At 46.1% G+C, this 24,150-nt stretch overlaps 1 protein-coding gene across 2 annotated transcripts in view; it reads right to left on the bottom strand.

Moving 5' to 3' along the window:
- Taok3 (TAO kinase 3) overlaps positions 1-24,150 on the bottom strand; it is a 167,239-nt gene that overhangs the window by 57,680 nt on the left and 85,409 nt on the right. Inside the window, exons 5-12 of one of the 2 annotated variants that reach the window (XM_036171725.1) lie at positions 22,328-22,399; positions 20,573-20,674; positions 14,492-14,537; positions 13,111-13,207; positions 10,634-10,747; positions 7,746-7,837; positions 1,468-1,561; positions 85-166 (exon numbers count right to left, since the gene is read on the bottom strand). In XM_036171725.1, coding sequence (XP_036027618.1) covers positions 85-166; positions 1,468-1,561; positions 7,746-7,837; positions 10,634-10,747; positions 13,111-13,207; positions 14,492-14,537; positions 20,573-20,674; positions 22,328-22,399 — 699 coding nt within the window. Of the gene's footprint in view, positions 1-84; positions 167-1,467; positions 1,562-7,745; positions 7,838-10,633; positions 10,748-10,858; positions 11,919-13,110; positions 13,208-14,491; positions 14,538-20,572; positions 20,675-22,327; positions 22,400-24,150 lie in introns of those variants that run through there. The other variant, XM_036171726.1, reaches the window with a different exon arrangement.

Consider the following 24,150-nt stretch of genomic DNA (forward strand, 5'->3'; position numbering starts at 1 on the left):
ATCACAGTGCTCAGCCGTGGAGTAACTGTTTGCCCCGTGGCCAGACTTCATGGCCCCTCCCCAGATGGAAACTGGAAAAATTACCCGTAACAGTTCCACCGCGGCTGGTCTTTCCTGAGGTATCTTGTGCAAGCAGTAATCAACGAATCTCCTGAAGGAGTCGGTCCTGTGTGAGCGAACACATCAAGAAGCGCAGTGAGGGGCTGTGGGACACAGCATACAGGAGGCAAAGTGCATGGGAGAGAACACTTGGAACTTGGGAGACTGTGTGTGCGTGTGCGTGTGCGTGTGCGTGTGTGTGTGTGAGTGTGTGTGTGTGTGAGTGTGTGTGTGTGTGAGTGTGTGTGTGTGTGTGTGTGAGTGTGTGTGTGTGTGAGTGTGTGTGTGTGAGTGTGTGTGTGTGAGTGTGTGAGTGTGTGTGTGTGGAGGCGACAGGTTGACATCAAGTGTCTCTCACAGTCACTATCCACCTTAGATTTTTGAGGCAGGCTCTCTCCCTGAACCTGGAGCTCACTGATTTGGTTAGACTGGCGGGCCAGTGAGCCCCAGAGATTCCTCCCTCTCCATCTCCCCATACTGGGATTTCGGGGTCCAGCTTTTGCATTGGTTCTGGAGACAGAACTGATATGCTCTTGTGTGCACAGCAAGACTTTGCTGACTGGGCCATCTCCCAGTCAGGAGATTCCTTTTCATAAGACATTTTGAAATATCAGGAGATCTGGACCATTTTCAAGTTATGGCATTGAAAATTAATTCTTTTGGATAATGAGGTGGACATAGTCCCAAGCTAGTCAATGTAGTCATACACATAAGCAAGGCTAGGTCAAATCACAAAATAGATCAGAAAATAAAAACACTATATTTATGTGTAATAGTTTAATATATGTTCCCCCTTCAAAGGTAACACCATTCCTAACGTCCAGTCTGCACTCTTCATTACCCCTCTGCTAACCCCTCTGCCACCCATAACCTCTAAGGAATAAAAACGAAAGCACATGGGGACAGGGAACCTGGAAACACATTTTCTGAATAAAACTAAGTCCTCTCTTGGAGACTTCTTTGGGTCCACTCTTGTTAGAGGGCTCATTCTCTGTAACTCTTGTGGCCTCAGTAGTTACAAACATACCACGGTTTTTGACTAACAACAACACATCTTCCGAACAGAGAGTGATGTGTTCTGTCCCAGCCCGTTCGGATAGACACGGAGACAGACAATGACACCAGCTAGGGCATCTCACAGCTGCTAAGAACTACAGATGAGATGTGATGAGCAGGAGGGAGGTGGGGCGTGTGTGTGTGTGTGTGTGTGTGTGTGTGTGTTTATGTACAAAGGGACACTGTTTGTGGGGTATCCATTCTTCCTATTGCTGTGATGGAAGAACGCAATGGTGTTTTAGGACAGATCTATAGAATGTAGTTTAATGAGAATGTCAGATACCCACAGTGAGTTTCTTGGTGATGTCTTACCATTCCCTGGACTGTAGCGTGGGGGAGTCATTCTGGGCAATGTGGTAGAGGGCGCTCATGGCGTTCATGTTGAAGAGGGGGGGCTTCCGCTCCGCTGGAAGAGGAAGCAGGCACAGTAAGGCATTCTCGAAAGAAGTAGGGTAGGGAGCAAAATCAGGACTATCAATCAATCAACGAGACACCATTTTCCTGTTGCGCTCCTTGGGGCAGCTCAAAGGAGTCATTGCTGGCCGCTGGTCACTCACTGTCCACTGGAAGGCTCCCAGCAGAACCCGTTTCGGAATAATGGGAGAAAATGTCCTTATTTTCTCATAGGTTCTGCATAGATTGGTGTTGGCCTGTTTTCCAATGACAAGGTGTGAATATGTGTGTGTGTTTAATTAAAAAAATACATATTCATTAAGCAAAATCAGAAAGCAAAGAAAAGTAGAACAAAAATATATTATTATGGAATGGAGGGGCTGGAGGGATGGCTCAGTGGTTAAGAGCATTGGCTGCTCTTACGGAGGACCCAAGTTTCAGCACCTAAAAGGTGGCTCACAACCATCCATTAACTCTAGCCCCAGGGGAGCTGGTGCCCTCTTCTGGGCATGCATGCACATGGCGTAGTAAATACAATACAGACAAAAATATTTATACATGTAAAATAATTAAATCTCGAAAAACCAAAACAAACAAACAAACAAACAAAAAACAAAAAAAAAAAACCAACCAAAATAATTAAATCTCAGCCTGGTGGCAGTGGCGCATGCTTTTAATCCCAGCACTAGGGAGGCAGAGGTGGGTGGATCTCTGTGAGTTCAAGGCCAGCCTGGGCTACAGGGCGAGATTCAGGACAGGCACAAAGCTATACAGAGAAACCCTGTCTCCAAAAACAAAACAACAAAACAAACAAACAAAACAAAAATCTCTTTTTAGAAGAAAAAATATTATTGTGGAGTGGAACATACATACATACATACATACACACATACATTTATCTATCTATCTATCTATCTATCTATCTATCTATCTATCTATCTATCTATCTATCTATAGCCAGGGTCTTTCTCAGCCCAGAGGCCAGCCTGTTTAAATAGCGAGTTCCAGTATAGCCGGGGATACACAGTGAGACCTTGTCTCCAAAATAAATAGATAGACAAATAAATAAAACATTTAAAAAAAGAAAAGAGGGCGATGATGTGGAGGGACTGCTTAGTATTTAGAAAACATGTATTCCTTCATGGTGTCATACGGCACTTTGATGGCAGACCTGGGTGGGTCTTTGCTGATTGGTGTCTGCAGATGCCTCTGGGATGGTCTGCTAGAATTCTGCAAGGGTTTCTTCTCTCCCTTTCCTGCCTCCCCTTGTCCCCCACCCTTCTCCTCCAGGCTCTCCAGCATAGCCCCAGCTGGTTAGCCTCCCCAGTAGGGGAGATCACACGTGTGTGCCACCATGCTGCAGCAGACTGTTTACATGCATCAAGCAGAAACTGGTAGAAGCTGGTCGAAACTGGCTGATGGTGTGTGAACTGGTCTGAGTGGGAGCAGTGTGGACAGAGGTTTCCAGCATGGGGAAGAGACAGAAGTGGTTTCGGGCTGTTTTTCAGGAAGTGGACTCAAGGGGTTTCTAGAGCACGGTCTTCTGGTGATGTCAAGTTCTAAAACCGCAGGGACACAAGTGCCTTCCCATTCCTTCTGGCACTAAGTTCAGACCACTGAGCAGCTTCTGCAGACCACAGACCTCCATGAGCTTGTCCTGTTCTGAGAAGAAGAACATGGGGCTCGGTCCCCTCTCTCGAGCCATCTCTGGGTCAGTGAAGCAATCAGGAACAGCCATTTCACATGGATGTTTTCAGTCCAGATGTTAACCTTATCAGGCTAATTCTTTTAAACAATGATTTAATCAATTAATTAATTAATTAATTAATTATTGTTTTTTAGAGTTGAGGTCTTGTTATGTTGCTCAGGCTGGTTTGTTTCTTGTGTAGCTGAGAGCATGTGTGCCCCTGTCTCAGCTCTGGCTAATTCCTAACAAAATCCTGTTGTGGCTTGAATATAAAATGCCCACATAGGCTCATGGATGGATTGAAAAAAAGACATCAAAAGGAAAAGAAAGGACATGGCTGCTCCTAGGTGCGGTAGAGGGAAAGTTTATTGTAGATAAAAGAGAGAGCATGAACCAAGTGGTGGTGGCGCACACCTTTAATCCCAGTGCTTGGGAGGCAGAGGCGGGCGGAGGTCCAGGACAGCCTCCAAAGCTACAGAGAAACCCTGTCTCAAAAAAACAGAGAGAGAGAGAGAGAGAGAGAGAGAGAGAGAGAGAGAGAGAGAGAGAACACGAGAACGAGAACACATAGGCAATGACAGGGACATCTGGGAGAGTCCCGAGTGGACATAACCATGATGACCTGGGTCATATGTGGGGAGGGGGAGGGAAGAGAGGAGAGAGGGGAACCAGGTACAGCAGCCAAGAGATCCAAAGGTACAAAAAGGGCAGGTAAGCAAAATGCCTGGATTATATAGGGAAGAGACCCTTGGGGAAGGGCAGCCTAGCCCCTGGGCTGGAGAGTTCAGGGTAGAGGGTGGGATATGCCAGCCAGAGTGGGTAGGGACTGAGGGATGCTGGGAAAACCTTGAGGCCAGGTCTGCTTTGTTAAGCTAAGTGGCATACTTGAACACTGGGTCCCTCAGTTTTGGTGGTCCTGTTCTAGAAGGCTGTGGAGCCTCCTGGACATGGACCCTCACTGGAGGAAGTGAGTCAGTAGAGAAGGTGTTGGGATTTTTATAGCTCCGACCTGCTTCCTGACAGTGGAAATAATGTAACCAGCTGACTTAAGTGTTCTTAGCCACGCCTTCCTGGCAGGCATGGACTGTATCCCCTCAAACTGTAAGTGTTAAACAACCCTCCCTCTCTTACAATGTTTCTTGCCAGGTAGTTGGTCATAGCAGTGAGAGATGTAACTTTGTTTTTGCGGTCATTGAAAGCCTGTTTACTAAGGGCTGATGTCATGGGAATGATCACTTCCTCAGAAGCCTTCTGTGACGTTTGCTGCTGTAGACTACATCTTTGCTGCTTTTTCTGGCCATACGTGACAACTCTCATTATCTTGTGTCCCTTACTAAGTGTCTAGATTTCACAGGGGCAGTGACCATGCTCACGATGTTCATGATGTTCTTTACTGTCTGGTGCTGAAGACTCACCTTGGGAGGTAGTCCCCACAAAACCTGCTAAGTAAATTAAGAAAGGGCAACTTAATGCAAAGAACTGTACCCACAGAGAATCTTTGTTTGGGCTGCTGAGATGGCTCAGCGTCCAAGGTGATGGCTGCTGAGCCTGAGGACCTGAGTTTGACCCCTGGGTCCAGATGGTGGTGGGAGAAGAGAAGTGACTCTGGCGAGCTGCTTTCTAACCTCCACTCAAATGCTAAAGCACCCACATGCACTTCCTCCACCCCCACAGGCAGAGAGGTAAACATTCATTATCTATATAAAATTATTAAAACTGTTTAAAAAGAATCTGTGTGTAACAAATGGGCCTAGAAATGGTGACAAGAGACCAAGGTCTTGGGGCTCACACCAAATACCCTATGATGGGCTCACCATAAGAGGGATAAGGTAACTCTCGGACCCAGCAGAATGCAAACCGATTCAAGCTGTGCAGAGGAACAGTGACTTGCGTAGGAGAAGCAGTGAAAAGGGGGCCAGATGGGGAAAGCAGAATTCTGTTTAGAAAGAGGATGTTGGAGCTGGGGCGTGTAGACCAGTCTATAGAGTGCTTGCATAGCATGCAGGGGGTTCAATCCCCACACTGCACAAACCAGGTGTAGGGGAGCATGTTTGTAACCCTAGTACTTGGAGCGAATACAGGAGGATCAGAAGTTCAAGGACATCCTCTGTTCCATCGTGATTTCAAGGCCAGCCTGGGCTATACGAGACCCTGTCTCAGAAGAGAAAATTGAAACCAAAACTCGGCATTAGTGTAAAGACAGCAGCAACTCAGACTTGAAGCCTAATGGGGGCCCAGGAAGAGCAAGCGGAGTGTCTGGGAACAAGCCATAGCAGCCAGCCCTTAGATGGTGGGGAAAATCACTACGGTAGAGAAACCAGAGCCTGGGGCCATCCTCCAAACGCTGGATTTGAAAGGTCTGGTCTTTGTTTGAATTCTTTACTAGAAGAACTCTCCTTGAGCTAGCTGAGCCTGGTGCTGATGGCTGTAATCTCAGCACTGGGTAGGCTAAAGCAAGATCTCAAGTTCTAGAACAGCCTGGGCTGCACAGCAAAACTGTCTCTAAGCAAGCAAGCAAGCAAGCAAGCAAGCAAGCAAGCAAGCAAGCAAAACCAGCCTCACAGCCACAGTGACAGGGCTTGTCACTGAGACAGAACACCACAGAGCAAAGGCCAGGGCCAGCCAGCAGCCCACTTCTGTGTAATGAGGTGTTTTCCACGGGTGTTTCCTGTTCCAGTGGGGAAGGTACAAGCAGTGCAGACATACACAGCAGGGCTTGCAGAGTCTAAGCATCCGTCATCTGGCCCTTTCCAGGGAGTTCAACACTGCACTGGAGGGGCAGGTGGCCTAGGCGTACACAGTGCAAAGCAAGGACTGCTGGTACCTATGTCAAGGACCCATGAGTCATTTTGTGTGTGTGTGTGTGTGTGTGTGTGTGTGTGTGTGTGTGTGTGTGTTCCTATTTAACTGACAGACAATGGTCACATCTTTGCAGAAGCACCATCAGTGCCTACCAAGATCAAGGTTTAGGGAGGTAAGTTTAGTGGGTCATTGCTAACAGCTCTGTCTGGATGTGCTAACTTGGAACCAGGGGGCTCTACTCTATTTGAGAAAAGAGAGGTGACCCAAAGGCACCCCACTCTTAGATAAGTGCTTTTTGTAAGTCAAGGTTTTCCTATGAACAAATGTGGCTGGCAACCCTAGCTGAAAGGGAACACTAACTACCATGAGTTGCTTAGTTCCTATCCCATATCTGGCACTCACTGCCTCAGGCATCGCATGGACACCATTCATCACGCCCACCAGAGCCTGGCAGCTAAGAGTACCCTCCAGTTTCCTAGGGGAGAGCTAGGCTCAATACTGAAATGGGTGACAGAGTAGTGGTCAGCCCCGACCCCAGGAGCCTCCCAACTGCTGGGACATGTGCACACCACCATGCTTGATGTGTGTGAGTGTGTGTCTAGGTGTGCAAATAAATGCCAAGTGAGTGCAGGTGCCTGCTGAGGCCAGAAGAGGACATGGGATTCCCTGGAGCTGGAGGTACGGATGGTTGTGAGCTGCCCAAGGTGGGTGTTGGGAACAGAATTCAGATCCTCTGTAAGGTAGCAAGTGGCCTCAACCCCTCCCTGAACCATCTCTCCAACCCCATGACTTAATTTTTTTTTATTTATAAACTATGTGGATATGTGACCTCATTGAAAAAAATTAAGTAAATACCCTAATCTTCCCCCTTGAATCATTTTCTTTTCACTAATCTCTCTTGGATGAAAAGTGACAGACAGGTCATGCATCTAAGCCTTCCAGCTGGAAGATGTGGATAAAGTGCTGGGAACAGCATGAGTATCCCAGGTCTCCTCTACAGCACAAACTTCTCAGGAATTCTGACAGGGTCAATGCCAAGACCAGGGAAGAAGAATTTAAACTAAAAGAGATATAAATCTTAAAAACTAGATAATTTTTTTAAATGAAGTTTTAAATTTCTAGATAAGGTAGATTAAACCTGGGCCAGGTTTAATTAATTAAACCTTCCCTGGCTTAGGAAGGCTAATGGCCCCTCCTGTCCTCAGGCCGTTATCTATCGAACAGTAATGGCAGCTTACACTATGGAAACACTCAAAGGCTACCCTGGGTCCTTCCCTCCAGCATCAGATCAGTTTGTTAAGTTTATTGGCAGGTATACTGTGGAACAGACATCATTTAAAGACAAGCCAAAGTTCAAATAGGCAATCAGGAAAACCAAATTTTTTTAGATTACTTTTAGGTTATAAATATTTGGGGGACAACTTTAAAGATTTGTGTGTTTGTGTGTGTGTGTGTGTGTGTGTGCGTGTGCGCGCGCGCAAGGGGTGTTTCTCAAATATTAGCAATTACTGGCTTGTTTTTCATGGAGGCATAGCAGAGAAGGGACCGTCTTCTGTGGCATACAGGAGCATGGAAAATATCTACAACAAATTCACATTGCCTGGCCTTTGCATAGCTGCCAATCACTGAGTGAGTTCTAGACAAGTTAACCGATGAGCAGAATGAGGACCAGTTTGTAAAGATCCAATGAAAACTACTCTTCACTCACCCAGTTCTATACAGGTGATGCCGAGCGACCAGATGTCAACTTTCCCATCGTACTGTCCTTCGTCCATGGCTAAGATCACCTCTGGGGCCATCCTGCCAAACACAATGTGCAGAACTCAAGTTGTCAGTAGAAACAAAATTTCCATTATAAAACTACTTGGTACAGTAGATTTCAGGGTATTCAAAAGTATTTCCAAGGTTATTTAAGTCGTGTCCCCCCCCCCCCCCCCAGTGGTCGTGGTGCACGCCTTTAATCCCAGCACTCGGGAGGCAGAGCCAGGCGGATCTCTATGAGTTCGAGGCCAGCCTGGGCGACCAAGTGAGTTCCAGAAAAGGCGCAAAGCTACACAGAGAAACCCTGTCTTGAAAAACCAAAAAAAAAAAAAATTTTTTTTTTTTTTCTTTTGTTTTCTGGCAACCAAACCTTGGTCCTCTGTAAGAACAGCAAGTGCTTTCAAATGCCCAACCACTTCTCCAGCCCCCACTTAAAGTTCTCAGCATTTGTGGTGGTGTTTTTGTTTTTAGAAGCCATGGAATGATGAAACCAGCCTTGACAACCAACAGAGGCACAGGTAAGGAAGACGCGGTCCAGGTAGGTGATGGAGGTGCCTGTGATGCAGTGGTCTGAGTGAGAGCGGCCCCCACAGGCTCATGCACTTGATTTCGTGGTCCCACTGGTGGAACTGTTTGGGAAGGATTAGAAGGTGCCGCCTTGTTGGAGGAGGTGTGTCAGTGGGGGTGGGCTTTGAGGTTCCAAATGGCTCCTGCCATTCCTAGTGTCTTGTCTCTCTCTCTTTCTGCCTCGTGGTTAAGATGTGAGCTCTCAGCTGTTCCCGCTACCATGCTTGCCTGCCTTCTGCCACGCTCCCTGCCCTGACAGTCACAGACTCTAACCCTCTGAAATTAAAGCCCCAAATTAAACACTTTTTTTTTTTTTAAATAAGTCGACTCTGTCATGGCATTTTATCACAGCAATAAAAAGTAACTAAGATGCAGGATGGAACAGGGGATCGTCATGTTATGTGAAGTAAGCCAGACTTAGAAAGATAAACCTAGGAGGGGAAGAGGGGAGGAGGGGAGGAGGGGAGGAAAGCAGAATGGGGACTATGGGGTGTGGGGAGCCAGTGGGGTAGCAGAATGGAGGACATGGGGATGAATTTGAACCAAGTACAAAACATGACTTAGATGTGAGAGAATGTGACACAACCTATTCTTCTGGATAGCAGCTAAATAATTAATTTAAAAAAGTGAAGATTCTCTCCACTCCACCCCTCCCCCAACAGAGATTTTTCCTTACACAAACCACTGGGAAGAATATTGTTCAAAACACAAACATCATTGGCGATTTCTAGGAACTACTACATGATTTTCAACACATCCCGGCTGTACCCTTTGCTCTCCGTTTGCTCGAGTCTGTTGCTCATTCCTGGTCTATCTGTTTCTTCATCTAAAAAATTGAGAGACCTGTCACAGGGACCTCAGGCAGATATGTATTTGGGTTTTTTGTTTGTTTGTGTGTTTGTTTTGTTTTGTTTTTTCGAGACAGGGTTTCTCTGTGTAGCTTTGTGCCTTTCCTGGAACTAGCTCTGTAGACCAGGCTGGTGTCAAACTCACAGAGATCCACCTGGCTCTGCCTCCCGAGTGCTGGGATTAAGTGTGTGCCACCACCACCAGGCTCAGGCAGATAGATATGTAAATGCTTAGTGTGTTGTGAGCACAGTATGAAATACTCTAAAAGACATAAAAAGCATCCAGAGGGACAGCATAAAGGACTGTGATCTGTGCTTCCAAAGATATTGTGATTTACAGAACCAAATAGGTAAAGGTGGGCAGCATGTGTGACCCCTAGAAGGGAGGGGCCCTGTGCCTTCAGTTAGCTTTGGTTGGTACTACAGTCTATTCCATGTTGGCAATGGCTTTGTAAATACTATCTTATGATGAGGGCACAAGTCAAACAGCAGCTGTTCTTAGCAGGTTTTTCCAGAATGTGTCTTTTTCAAAGCTACAATAACATGACGGTGTATCTGTGAACGTTTGGAAAGGGGATCTGGGACAGAATGTGGGGGACAACTCCTAGTCAGAATGACGTCAAAGCAGATGAAGTATCAGAGAACTCGATAGAGTTGGGAGCTTGGATTTCTTCCATCCTGGCTTGGTAACCAGCCAGAGGGCTGTAAAGAAGATCCCTTGTCCTGAACACGCTGCCTCTAGGGAACAGTTCAAAAGAGATCTCAAGTGAAATCTTAGACAGAGCTAGCCCAGCAAATTGATAACACACAAAGGAGACCCAACGCCAGCTGCATCATTTGAGCAATTTCAGGTAATTCTGTTTGGCTAGTGAGGTTTCTAACCTTCTCAAATGAAATACGATTGGGGAACATTGGGAACACAGTTGTCTGTCTGTCTCTCTTTTAAATAGAGTCTCTTTCTATGTAACACTGAACCCTGGCTGTCCTGGAACTCACTGTGTAGACCAGACTGGTTGGTTGAACTCACAGAGACCCATCTGCCTTTGCCTCCTGAGTGCTGGGGTTAAAGGTGTGCACCACTATTTCTGGCTGGTAATACACCGTTGAGGCAAAACAAAGCTATGCCTGATGGTGTAGGCTTGTGTGCTCAGCTCCACGGTAGCTTGAGGCAGGAGGATTGCATATTCAAGGGCAGCCTGGGACAGGGAATGAATACGAAGATGATCTGAACAAATTAGTGAGGCTGTGTTTCCAAATAAAGGAGCTGTGGTGTAGCTCAGTGGTTGAACACTTGCCCAGCATGCTCCAGGTCCTGGGTTCGATCCCTACCACTGTAGAAACAGCAAGGCCGATGCCAGGCATTCCCCCTGCTCACACTTGTGCATTTTAAGCCTGCATCGTGTCTTCTGCGTCTACGCACCAGTAAGGCGTGCCCACGAAGGAGTTGGCAGGAGAAGCCATGGAGGCGGATCCAAAGTCAGCCAGCTTCACCTGCCCGGGTTCTGTGAGGAGGATGTTTCCAGCTTTGATGTCCCTACAGGAGAGAGAGGGGAGGATGCGAGAGTTAAGGTCTCAATTCTTACTGTGCAGGAGGCCAGAGCATGCAATTAGCAAGATAAGACGTTTCTTAAACACACAAGCATACTTTTCTCAGCTGTCACTGCGTGCTGTAAGGGAGCCCGCATTCCCAGGGTGGTCACTGGAAGGACTTCCAGGAGGAGCTGCCATCAGAGGGAGGGGTGGAGCGGGGAAAGAGGTAGCCGTGCCAGGGAAGGAGAGCTCCGAGTTGGCGACCCTTACAAAGCGTGTTCTTCAGTGTTCTATCCCGCCACCGCCAACATTCCACGTGCGGGGAACGTTGGCGCCTTTCGTTCAGAACTGCCTGCTTTCCCCCTGCCAGAGCTGCCTGCGTGGCCGCCCTGGGTGGGGCTCCTCAGCTGGACACATACCTGTTCTGTCTTGCCCGTGACCCTTTCTCTCTGCCTTTCACTGTAACTGCCTCTCTAAGGCATGGGAGGGTACAGGCTAAAGAAAAGGTGTTATTTAAGAAATAACACTGTACAGTAAAGAGAAGACTCTGAAAGATCAAAACAGACAAGGATTAGGGGTTAGGAACTTGCATCTCAGTACTGCAATGGCGGGTTGTGGCTGGTTCGCTACGTAAAGATGTTTGATATTGGATGCGGCGAAACGTTAGGGGACCATTTGAAGTTTCAGGATGAGAGGATGATGTGGATGTCCCCTTATTTTTCTTAAGGTACGAATGATGTATAATGAGGACTGGGACCCACGAACAGCAAGGTGATAACGGGCCGTGGGGAGATACGGCTGAAAAAGTGGAGAGAAGGTGATAGGCCTAAACGCTTCCGAAATGACAGGTTCCCCACTCCCAGAGGACGCTGGGCAGGGGGAGGGACTGCAAACCAGGGTACTGTTCGTTCTCTTACAACAGAAGGGCTCAGAGATGAAACGGCCCTCAAAGCGATACAAAGTTGAGATGAACGGTATTCATGGTGTTTGAAGACTGGACCCCACATAGCTCAGGCTGGTCTCGAACTCTTTATGTGGCCGAGGTTGGCCTTGGACTTCTAATTCTCTGCCTCTGTTTCACAGGTGCTGAGATTATACGCATATGCCACATACCTGGCTATGTATGGGCTCCTTAAAAACAATTTTTTTTTTTTGAGACAGGTTTTCTTTTTGTCCTGGAGCTCACAGTGTAGACCAGGCTGGCCTTGAACTCACAGGGATCCTCCTGCCTCTGCCTCCCGAGTGCTGGGGTTAAAGGCATGTGTCGCCATGCTTGCCTTTCATTTTGAAGTGTAAAGAACATTAAATTTTGTTTGTCTTCTCAATTTCTTTCATAAGTACCATGCGGATTAAGTAAGAGGGGCTGCACATGTGACTGAGCTGTGGCTTCCGAATAAACACAGCAGACTTGCAAGCAAGTCACCATCCAGCAACTCTACCTTGACGCCAACAAAACAGACCTCAAAAATTTGCTAAAGCCATTGATTAAACGGTAAATGGGTTTAGTTCTTATTTCCCATATGCAATTGGCTCATGCTTTGTCTATTTCATTTATTTTTTTGTGGTGCTGGGGATGGACACGGTGGCCTTGTGTGTGCTATGCAAATGCTCTGGTACTGATCCGCACACACCCCAGTCTAATCTAGCCTTTCTAAAAAAAATTATTTGTATTTTGTGTATGAACATTTTGCCTACATTCATGTCATGTACTACGTGCATGCAATGCTCACAAAAGTCAGAAGAGGGCGTCAGAACTCCTGGAACTGGAGTTACAGGCAGTTGTGAGCTGCAGAGTGTGCTGAGAACCTTCCTGACACAGACTTCAGGAACGGGAAGCCTCTGGAATGGGAGAAGAAAAGGCAGGGGCTCAGCCTGGCTGCTATTCTGTGCATGGAAGTCAATGGCCTTCTGATCCTGGCCCAGAGGGGAAAAGAGGATGGACCCTTCTTCAGATTTGCCTGCACCATCAAGAGGCCAGCTACCTACACATGAAGCCAGGCATGGGGATGCACACTACCAATGTCAGCCCTCTGGAGGCTGAGGCAGGACAAATGGAGTTCAAGATCTACCTGGGCTGCATTGTGAGTTGGGGGCCAGCCTGGGCTACATTGTAAGACCCTGTTTCAGAAAAGAAAAAAAAAACTAAACTAAAAATAACAATCACCACCCACAAACAACAAATAAACGCCCCCCACCCCCCAAACATCAGAGGGAAGCTGTCTTCATGGAGCTGTGGCGAGGGCTGGGGGTATCTGCTTGCTCCCTGTCATCCCTTAGGCGTGGAGCTGGAACACACACTGATTCCCATGGTCCCTGGGCTCCGGAGTTGGGAAAGGGAATGGAAAGGAAGCTGGGGTCTGGACTTACCTGTGGATCAGGGAGTGAAAGTGGAGGTAAGCCAGCCCCTGCAAGGCACCATGGGTGATAGCAGCAATCTCCACTTCCTGAAGTGGTTTCTTATGAACTGGGGAGGAAGGAGAGATGGTCAGGACGGGTGACCGGCCTTCCACACCGCACAGTGACACACACGTCACCAAAGCACAACTGGAGAGCGTTGTCATCTAAACACATGGAAGCTGTACCTTCCGTAACACAGCAGGAGAGAGGAAAACCAAGCACATAAAAAACGAAACCAACGAAACAAAACCCACAGGTCTGTGGCATTAATTTACTGGTCAGTGGCGAGTCAGAGCCGTATGGATTCTAACCCAGCTGGGCCCAGGTTACACTGCCCTACTGCCCTCTTCTTGGCTGAAAAGCCTTCATAATCACCCCCTCCACCTACAGGTAAAGAGGCCATGAAGCAACTTCTGCTGAGAGATCATGGGTGGCTTCAGACATTTATTTATTTATTTATTTATTTATTTATTTATCTATCTATCTATCTATTTATCTATTTATCTATCTATCTATTCTTTCAGATAGATTGATCTATCTATCTATCTATCTATCTATCTATCTATCTATCTATCTATTCTTTCAGAGCTGAGGACCGAACCCAGGGCCTTATGCTTGCTAGGCAAGTGCCCTACCACTGAGCTAAATTTCCAACCCCGACTTCAGACATTTTTAAATGGAATTTTAAACATAGCTGCAGGGCATAGTAGCACTGGTAAGGAGGGATTGTGTCTGTTCTGACTCCTCATATGGGTATATACCAACATGAGTTGACAACACGTGTGAGTACACACACACACACACACACACACACACACACACACACATACACACACACACACAGTCCATCGTGACATTGGCAAAAGGTAGATAGCAATTTACACATGGTTTTGATGGTTTTTGGCTATGGGTATCATAGTCTGCCCTGGATGGACATGGCCTCAACAGTAGGAGGGCTGTTGACATCACCCAGACATGTAAACTACATGGCAGAGATTATGTCTGCACAGCTTACCCATATGACCCTTAACTTTCAACCAGAGGCCCAAACTGTACTTTGTCTATTTTTCTAGAAGTAGATAACATCCTTAAAAAAAGATTTTATTTGTGTGTGTGTGTGTGTGTGTGTGTGTGTGTGTGTGTGTGTGTACACATGAGCGCGGGTGCCTGTGGAGGCCAGAAGAGCACATCAGGTCCCCAGAGCTGGAGTTACAGGCAGTTGTGAGCCACCTGGGAGCCAAACTTGGGTCCTCCCCAAGAGCAGAGTGTTTTTGTCGCTGAGCTGCCTCTTCAGCCCCACAGAGAACATGCTGGAGGAAAAACAGGAGAAGCACAGTGATGTCATCCTTACCTTCTAACAAGTCTGAGGCTGAACCTAAGCAGTACTCCATCACCAACTGGAACAGATGAAAAGATCAGAATAATCAAAGTTAATAAGAAGTTCCTCAACTTAACCAACCAACCAACCAGCCAACTAAACAATCAACCACAAAACCAACCAACAAGCAACTAACCACATAACTAACCAAGTACCCAAACACCCAAATGAATAGCCAATCAACCACACACACAACCAACCAACCAAAGCACTAGGAACATCAGCAGAAAAGACATGTGGCCTGACCTAAACCTGTCTTATCTGGTCCTTGATAATGAGTTGATTTTTAATTTTCCACATTTCAGTTCCTGTCGCCTTTCACTTGGACTTGGCCTCAGACCATATGAGGGTTGATATGAAATAGCCACTGTAGATGGTCAAGCTGAGATTGCCAATTCTTTCCTAATACCTTCTTCTCATAGTCTTGTTTCATAATTGGTTTTGAGTGGCTAGATATTATTATTTATTATAAGATAAAATGTGTTACTTAGTGTCAAGGAATACACAAACCAGAAAAATCTGTGTTGGGCTCAGGACTTTGCACCTCACTTATTTGGGGTTCAATCCTCAGGTCCCAAAGTAAACAGAAACCCCCAGTAAGCAGGCCTCCTTGTCTACACTGTCTGGAGCTTGACACAAGGAATGTGTCTTTGTAGGGCTCAGTATAAAGACATGGTCTGCCATGTGCTATTATTACCTTGAACCAGTCTAGTGCCATTACTTTGAATTGGAGCCAACTGGAGATTTTTTAACTTGTATCTTAAAGATATTAATTTAATATTTAACCCTGAACCCACATGAAAATATTCAGGCATAGCAACACTCATTTGTAATCCAGCCAGCCTAGACTACCGGAAGAGGCCAGTGAGAGATCCTGTCTCAAAAAACAAAGTGGTAAGCACCTGAGGAATGGCATCTGAAGTAGTCCCCCGACCTTCATGTACACCCCCTCACAGGAAGTGTTTATGTGATCATGCTACTGAACATGCTCAGGTAGGCAGTCTGAGAGGCTTCCTCAGAGCAAAAATGAAGAGACACTTCCTCTGCTGCCACCACAGACCCTGTGTCCCAGACTTCTGATTATGGCCAAGGCCACAGCCGTGAATTCTCTGCCACCCATGTGAGTACACATTCCTACCAGTGATTATTTTGTTATTCTAAAAGGAAGCATGAATACCAATTCCTGTGACCATCCAGACATAACCAGTGTCACCAGAGTGGTTTCTTTCTTTATAAACATTAATGTGTTCGTTTCCATCCTCTGTGGACTACTGGCAATGGTCGAGAGAAAGCCTGATCCGACCTAGTCTGGTGATCAGATGGCCAAACACCCTAACAGTCGAGCTGGAACTCTCATCCAATAACTGATGGAAGTGGATGCCGAGATCCTTGGCCAGGCCCCAGTGGAGCTCCAGGAGTCCAATTGTCGAGAAAGAGGAGGGACTGTAAGAGCGTGAATTGTTGAGACCAAGATTGGAAAAGCACAGGGACAAATAGCCAAACGAATGGAAGCACATGAATTATGAACCAAAAGCTGTGGAGCCCCCAATTGGAGCAGGCCCTCCGGATAAGTGAGACAATTGAATAGCTTTATCTGTTTAGGAGGCACCCAGGCAGTGGGACCCGGACCTATCCTTAGTGCATGAGCTGGCTGTTTGGAACCTTGGGCTGACACAGGGACATTTTGTTCAGCCTGGAAGGAAGGGACTGGGCCTGCCTGTACTGAATCCACCAGGCTGAATTGAATTCCCAGGGGAGTCTTGGCCCTGGAGGAGATGGGAATGGAGGGGAGGGACTGGCGGGAAGGTGAGGGCAGGGGCGGGAGTGGGGAGGACAGGGGAACCCATGGCTGATGTGTAAAATTATAACACAAATATAATAAATAAAAAAAGGAGAAAAAAATAAAAGTCACTAGATGGCAAAAAAAACCCCAAACAAACAAAAAAACATTAATATGAATCATTAATACACTATATACCTCACAGTACTCAAATAATGTAGATTTTTACAAGTTGAGACACTATTATAAAGTTCTTCTTGGCATATGAAGACAAATTCAAGCAGGGTATGGTAGCTCACACCTATAATTCTGCACATAGGAGGCTGAGGCAGGAGGACTGTCATGAGCTAGTCTGTGCCACACAAAACAAAACAAAACCAAACCAAACCAACTAAAAACAATCCCAAACAGAAAACCCAAATGAGGACTAGCAGAAAAACAACAGAGATACACATTCATAAGTGTTACTTTGTAGCTGGCAAGATGGTTCTGTGGGAAAGGGGCTTGCTGCCAAACCAGGAACCCGAAGTTTGATCCCCAGAACCCACACAGTGGAAGGAGAGAACCGACTCCTGTAAGTTGTCCTCTGGCCTCCACATGTGCAACATGCATGTGTGCACACGCACACACATACAACAAACATGCTTTAAACATTTAACAACCATATTTTATTTCTTACTGAGATATGAAAGAGCCTACAGAAGTAAAGATTTTCATGAATGTCAGTTTTATATGTACCCTACTTCTTTGTAAATTAACTTGGGAGGAAAACTTGCTACACTATGACTTGCTTTTTTTTTTTTTTTTTTTTTTTTTTTTTTGGTAAGCAGCTAAATATGCACACTAAACTTCCTTAAACTGAAAATGTGAGATGTGAGTACAGCTGCTCCTCTGCCCCATGAGCCCGGTATAAGTAGGGAATATCTTAGACATTCAAGTACAGGACATGGGATATAGCTCAGTGGCAGGGTGCTTGTCCTGCATGCCCAAGACCCTGGGTTCAGTTCCCAGCATCATCGCCAAGGAAAAAGAAACTACCAACGGAAAAGAACAAAGAGGATGAATTTAACTCCAGGAAATAACTGAGCATCACAGAGCAGCCACACAGCACAGAGACCCCACATCTGTGACACAGTGTAGCTTAGCCACATGGCACAGAGACCCCAAATCTGTGATTTTTCCTATCCTGGTTGACTTGTCCATAGTCAAGTGTGGTCCAAACACAGTAAATAAAGGATTCCAGGGGTTGGGGTTTTAGCTCAGTGGTAGAGTTCTTGCCTAGCAAGTGCAAGGTCCTGGGTTCGATCCTCAGCTCCAAAACACACACACACACACACACACACACACACACACACACACACACACACAAGATTCCAGAAAAATAACAATTCACAAGCTTTAAGTTGTACATCTTTCTTTCCGGTTCTGCATGAGAACCAGCCCCTGTACAGAGTATCCACTCTGTATACACCACCCACCCAACAGACCCATGGTCACAGTACCACAGTACCTGTGTTCAGGTAATCCTTATCTTAGTCAATAATGGATGAAAGCACAAGAGTAGTTCTCTGTGGAGAACTGGTTGTAGGTCCCTGTGGTCATGAGACACAGCCCAGCCCTATCAGGGAGGACTGTAGTTCACATGCCAGCCTAGGAAAGGATTAAAACCCAAACTCTGAGCCAGGCAGTGGTGGTGCACGCCTGTAATCCCAGCACTCAGGAGGCAGAGGCAGGCAGATCTCTGTGAGTTCGAGACCAGCCTGGTCTACAAAGCGAGTTCCAGGAAAGGCGCAAAGCTACACAGAGAAACCCTGTCTCGAAAAACAACAACAACAAAAAAAACCCCAAACAAACTAACAAACAAACAAAAAAAACCAAAAACAAAAACCCCCAAAACCCAAAAAACCAAACTCTGATTGCACTTTCCGCTTTGTGTATTGGTTGTGCACCACTGGACGTCAAAGAATCATATGCTGAGTCGCTGGGTCCTCACACATCTTAAAACTGGACAGGAGGGAGCTGGGCTGTGAGCGTTAAAAGGCCCTGAGCATTGCTCTCAGAGTGCTTTCCCCAGTCCTTCACCGAGCCCTTGACAGACCCGCTGCTGTCTTGTGCTCTCTCTACTTCTTCCACATGGCTGGGTCACTCTTGGTGCGTTTGACTTCCCGCCTCTTGCTGCTCGGTGCCTATGAGCACCTTCTAACCAGTAGTCAAACTAGTTGTCGATGGAAGCCAGGTAGCCAGGTTGGTTAGCACTCCATGAGTTAACAGGTTGGAGGAAATGCTCCTGAGGCTTTGCCAAGACTTCTGGTTACTTGGAATGTGCAGCATTTGTCCTTCCTGAGTGACATCTCTCTAGACTCCTCCAAGGCAGCTGAGCTTGCCCAGAGCAGCTGATGTCCTGATAGGATGCTCCTTTGATTGACAGCTGCTCCGAGAGGAAGCCGTGGTTCTGGACCGCTGAAGGACTGTGTAGGGGCTGGATAGATGGTCCAGAGGATAAAGCTTGCCTTGCAAGCATGAGGGTCAGAGCTCGGCCTCCATGTAAAAGTGTGGTACAGAGGTGTACGCCTGTAATCTCAGTGCTGGAGAGGTGGACACAGGGGTTCCCATCAATTGGGAAAATCTCAGGTTCAGTGAGAGATACTTTCTCAACAAATCATGTGGGGCTGGAGAGATGGCTCAGAGGTTAAGAGCACTGACTGCTCTTCCAGAGGTCCTGAGTTCAATTCCCAGCACCCACATGGTGGCTCACAACCATCTGTAATAAGATCTGGCTCCCTCTTCTGTATACATAATAAATAAATAAATCTTAAAAAAAAAAACCAACAAATCACGTGGAGAGCAATTGAGGAAGAAGACATGTGACTTTCATCTTGTGGCATCTACATGCTCACACAGAGAAATGCATGTGTGTACACATATATACACACACATACACAGACACACAGAAAAATGTATGTGCACACATGCGCAGACACACACAAATGTACATGCACACACCAAATGAACTCCTTGAGCAGAAATGCTTATACATAATGTTTGGGAACAGAATGTCCATTTCCTGTAGGCAACAAGAGGGTCCAGAAAGGCCTTGGCTCATCACAAGCAACCCAACACAGATGGACTTTAAGCTAAAACACCCAATGTGATTAACTGCGAAGTTCAACATTTTCACATTCTAACTGGTGACATGCCAGCTTCAAACAGTGACCATCACATAAAACAACAAAAACAAACCACATGGAAGGAAAGGGGACCCACGCCAGTGGCACAGTGGTGGTGTCATTCTGTAAACATTGTATAGTGACAGTGTCTAGCAAAGTGCCCGAGTTTTGGTCAATGGAATGGGGAGGAGGGTTGAAGTGGCAAAGATAAAAATTCTAGAATGAGGGCTGGAGAGAGGGCTCAGCAGCTGAGAGCACTGGCTGGTCTTGCGGAGGACCCGGGTTCAATTCCCAGCAACCACATGGTGGCTCACAACCATCCATCACTCCAGTTGCAGGGGAGATGAAGTCCTCTTCTGACCTCTGTGGGCACAGCACACACGTGGTGCACTCACATGTATGCAGGCAAATCATTCATACATACAAAATAAACATAAATCTTAAAAAATATCCTAGGATGAAGACCGGCTAGATGGCTGAGTGGGTACACACTTGCTGTTCATGACTTGGATCCAATCCCTGAAACACTTTTGAGGGAGAAAGAGACTGGTTCCACAAGTTGACCTCTGACCTCCACATGTGCACATGGCAAACAGGCACACACAAAATAAATGTGACAAAAATCTTGGGGCTGGAGAGATGGCTCAGAGGTTAAGAGCACTGGCTGCTCTTCCAGAGGTCCTGAGTTCAATTCCCAGCACCCACACAGTGGCTCACAACCATCTGTAATGAGATCTGCTGCCCAGTTCTGGCCTGCAGGGATACATGCAGACAGAACACTATAGATAATAAATCAATAAATCTTGAAAAAAAATCTTTAAAAATTCTAGGAGACTAAAAAAATTTACCTTTTGGTTTTACAAGATGACATTAACTTTTTCCCATCTCTTTGCTAAATGTTTTCAGAATGGTGTTTCCAGTAGGTTAGACTAGCATACTTAATCTTATGGAATACATACCATATGACAAGCTGGTGAGCACTAATAAGTGTTAAATCAGCAATTCCAAAAGTCAAAGGGGACAGAAACAGGACTCAAAATTTTATAGTTCAAATAAATAATTAAGAAGAAATTAACAGAAAAAAAGAGGATAGAGACTCTGACTTACCCAAGCAGTATGCTCTTTTAAATAACAACCTTTGTACTCGATGGTGTTCGGATGCTTCAACTGTTGTAAAAATTTAACTTCCTTAAGAATATCTTGCCATTTCTATGGAAATCAGACAAACGGTTTTAATTATCAAACTGAAAACAATACTTATCAAGTACATATATGCATAGATAAATACATTTTATATATTTCTTCTTCTGTGTTAGATGGACATAAGGTAAATCTTAATAAATGAACCAGCTAGTTACCTTGTGCTATCGTTTTAATATAGCACAAGGCCCAAATGTCTCATCAAATATATCAAAACCAAACCACTACTTAAGTCCATGCTTGATGCTGGAAAGTTGTTGCTTAAATTCAATACCAAGAGCATTGCTCGAGGCCCCACAGAGACAACATGTGGCCAGCAGTGTTCTGGGCTCCAGCTATGCAGCTTCTGGAGCCGGCCCACTCACTGAGTAACCCAGAAAAGCCTAATCCCTTTTCATCTTTCTGGGTCTCTTCTCTTCCTTTCTTTCTCTTTTTGAGACAGGGTTTCTCTGTGTAGCCTTGGCTGTCCTGGAATTCTCTCTGTAGACCAGGCTGGCCTTGAACTCACAGAGATCCGCCGGCCTCTGCCTCCCGAGTGCTGGGGTTAAAGGCGTGCGCCACCGCTGCCTGGTCTATAGGTTTCCCTAACACTTTGAGCCTCTTAGCTGTTTTCCTAGAACATTGGTTCTCAACCTTCCTAATGCTGTGACCCTTTCATATAGTTCCTCATGTTGTGGTGACCCCCACCATGAAATCATTGTTGTTGCTACTTCATAACTGCAATTTTGTTACTGTTATGCATCATAATGTAAACATCTGACGTGCAGGATATCTGATATGAGACCCTTATAAAGGAGTCGTTTGACGCCAAGGGGTTGCAGCCCACAGGTTGAGAAACGCTGCTCTAGAGCCTCTCCCTGTCTGCCATGTGCCTGACTTCTATGCCAGCTCAAATGGCAGTTTTTTTTGTTTTTTGTTTTCTTGTCTCCATGCTCTCTCTCTTATGGGTAGCTACTGAGGTTTACAGTTTGCCTTCCTTGGGAGGGTTTTCTTTAAAACTCTTATAAAATTATCCCTGAGCAAGGGCTGGAGAGATGGCTCAGTGGTTAAGAGCACTGACTGTTTTTCCAGAGGCCCTGAGTTCAAATCCCAGCAACCACATGGTGGCTCACAACCATCTATAACAGGATCTGATGCCCTCTTCTGGTATCAAGGAACTCATATACATAAAATAAATAAATAAATCTTTAGAAAAAAACAAAAGAACAGCATTGTGATAAATACTTAGGTAACTTCTATGGATTACATTTTTCGAAAGCTTTGTTCTATGTTTATTTTTATTTTCTTTTTCTTTTTTTTCCGGAGCTGAGGACTGAACCCAGGGCCTTGTGCTTGCTAGGCAAGCGCTCTACCACTGAGCTAACTCCCCAAGCCCTTGTTCTATGTTTAATGAACACATTCTAATCATATGCGTTGATGGGGTACTCTCCACCACTCCGTACCTCAGTTACCCTGAGGTGGTGTCTAGCATGTTCGTCATCTCAGACGGACACTGACCACACCCCTGTGGTGAGAACAGAGGATCGTCCCTTCCGGTGAGTTTGGAAGTACACACGGTGACCCTGGGGACTAGCTGCCCTCCTCTGCATTGGGTGCCAGGGCTCAGGACTTGGCTAACCTCACCCTAACTGTTACATGTGTGGAGGCGTGGCGCTGTCTCACCTCATGGGTCTGCTTCCCACTGTAGGACATTTTCTTAACTGCAACCACCTCGTTGGTGTGAGCATTTGTTGCCTGTGGTAAGAGAGGGGAAGAAAAAGAAAGAGTTACAATGGACTGGAGCCTTGCAGCATTTGTCCCCACACCTCAGCAACGTCGTTCTTAAAGACACTCCCACTGACGGGCTAGAGCTCCACTCCACCCTGACTTCTTGGGAATGGCTTCATGAACTCCTTGCTGTGGTAACATGTGTATGACGTGTGAGGGTTATAACAGAATTTGAAGAAAACACATGGTCAAATGGAAGAAAAGCAAATTTATAAACGTTGGGATTCACCATCTTAGATGCACGGCAATGGAGAACCAGCTGAGAGACCAGCCATGAAGTGTAATAACCAATCAGGCTGGAGAGAGGGCTCAGCAGGTAAGAGCTCTGGCGCTATTACAGAGAGACCTGGGGTGGGTTCCCAGCACCCACATGGAGGTTCAAAGCATCCTAACTCCAGTTCCAGGAGGTCTGGCACCCTCTTCTGGCCTCTGTGGGTATTGCACACACATGACATATCCATGCGGGTGAGTACTCATACATACAAAATAAAAATAAATAAATCTTTAAGAGAAGAACCAGGCAATCCACAGACAAATGCACACACACTGTGTTTATTGCTGTATTATTCGGTAGGTAGCCAAGACATAGGCTCCTTAACCCCAGGTTCCTGATGCTGAAGTGTAGGGGAAATGAATACACATTTTAAAAATGTACACAGCCGGGTGGTGGTGGCACACGCCTTTAATCCCAGCACTTGGGAGGCAGAGGCAGGTGGATCTTTTTGAGTTCAAGGCCAGCCTGGTCTACAGAGCAAGATCCAGGACAAGCACCAAAGCTACACAGAGAAACCCTGTCTCGAAAAAATGTACAGCCTCACTGAGGTGACAGGATCTGTTATAAGAGGCATCTACTAGTTAATTGTTTCTAATTCTGAAGGCCTTCAGAAAGGCACATATAAGGTAATTATTGACTTAGAAGCTATATATAGACTTTCATTAACAACAAAATCTTGTTCTGGGAGTTGGCCATTGGTAGGGAGGGTACTGGCTTAGCATGAGTGAGGCCCTGGGTTCCAGCCTAGACCCACAAACAAACAAACAATTATGCACAGTACATGCCTGGTCACTGAGCTACATTCTAATCTGTAAAAAAAAAAAATCAAATTCTTCACATTTATAAGAAGAAAACAGGATAGAAGTCTAGCTTGATGGGAGTGTATGTGAGCCCTGGGCTCCACCACCCCAGGGTCAGGAAGGAGGAGAGTGGAGAGGAGACTTGGGTGGAATTAGGCAGTGCCACTGAGTAATTGCTCATTAAGGAAATTTATAGTCAACATTGTTTGGCATCACTTTCCTACATCGACAGAGCCAGCCTAATTAGACCTAACAGTGAGCACTTTCTCTAGGACCGGAATTTGGAAATAATTTCCATGTTGATTTCCTTGTAGACACACGAAGGTGCTTTGGACATGTATATGCATACATGTGTATGTGTACATGTGCTTGTGGAGGTAAGAGTGTCCAGCTTTGTCACTTTTCACCTTATTCCCTTGGGGCGGGGTCACTCGCTGGACCTGGAGCTAGACTGGCGGCCAGTGAGTCCTACCCATCCATTCCCTACATTTACTTCACTCCTACCATTGGCAGACATTATGTTAGTTCCTAGAAACACAGTAATGAACGGGACGGACAGACCCGTTATCATGGTGCATACTTTAGGGTGAGGGACATAAATGACTAGGCACTCTGCTAGCATGTATCTAAACATAAGCACAGAC

Source organism: Onychomys torridus, chromosome 22, assembly GCF_903995425.1.
Source record: "Onychomys torridus chromosome 22, mOncTor1.1, whole genome shotgun sequence".
Classification (NCBI taxonomy): Eukaryota; Metazoa; Chordata; class Mammalia; order Rodentia; family Cricetidae; genus Onychomys; species Onychomys torridus.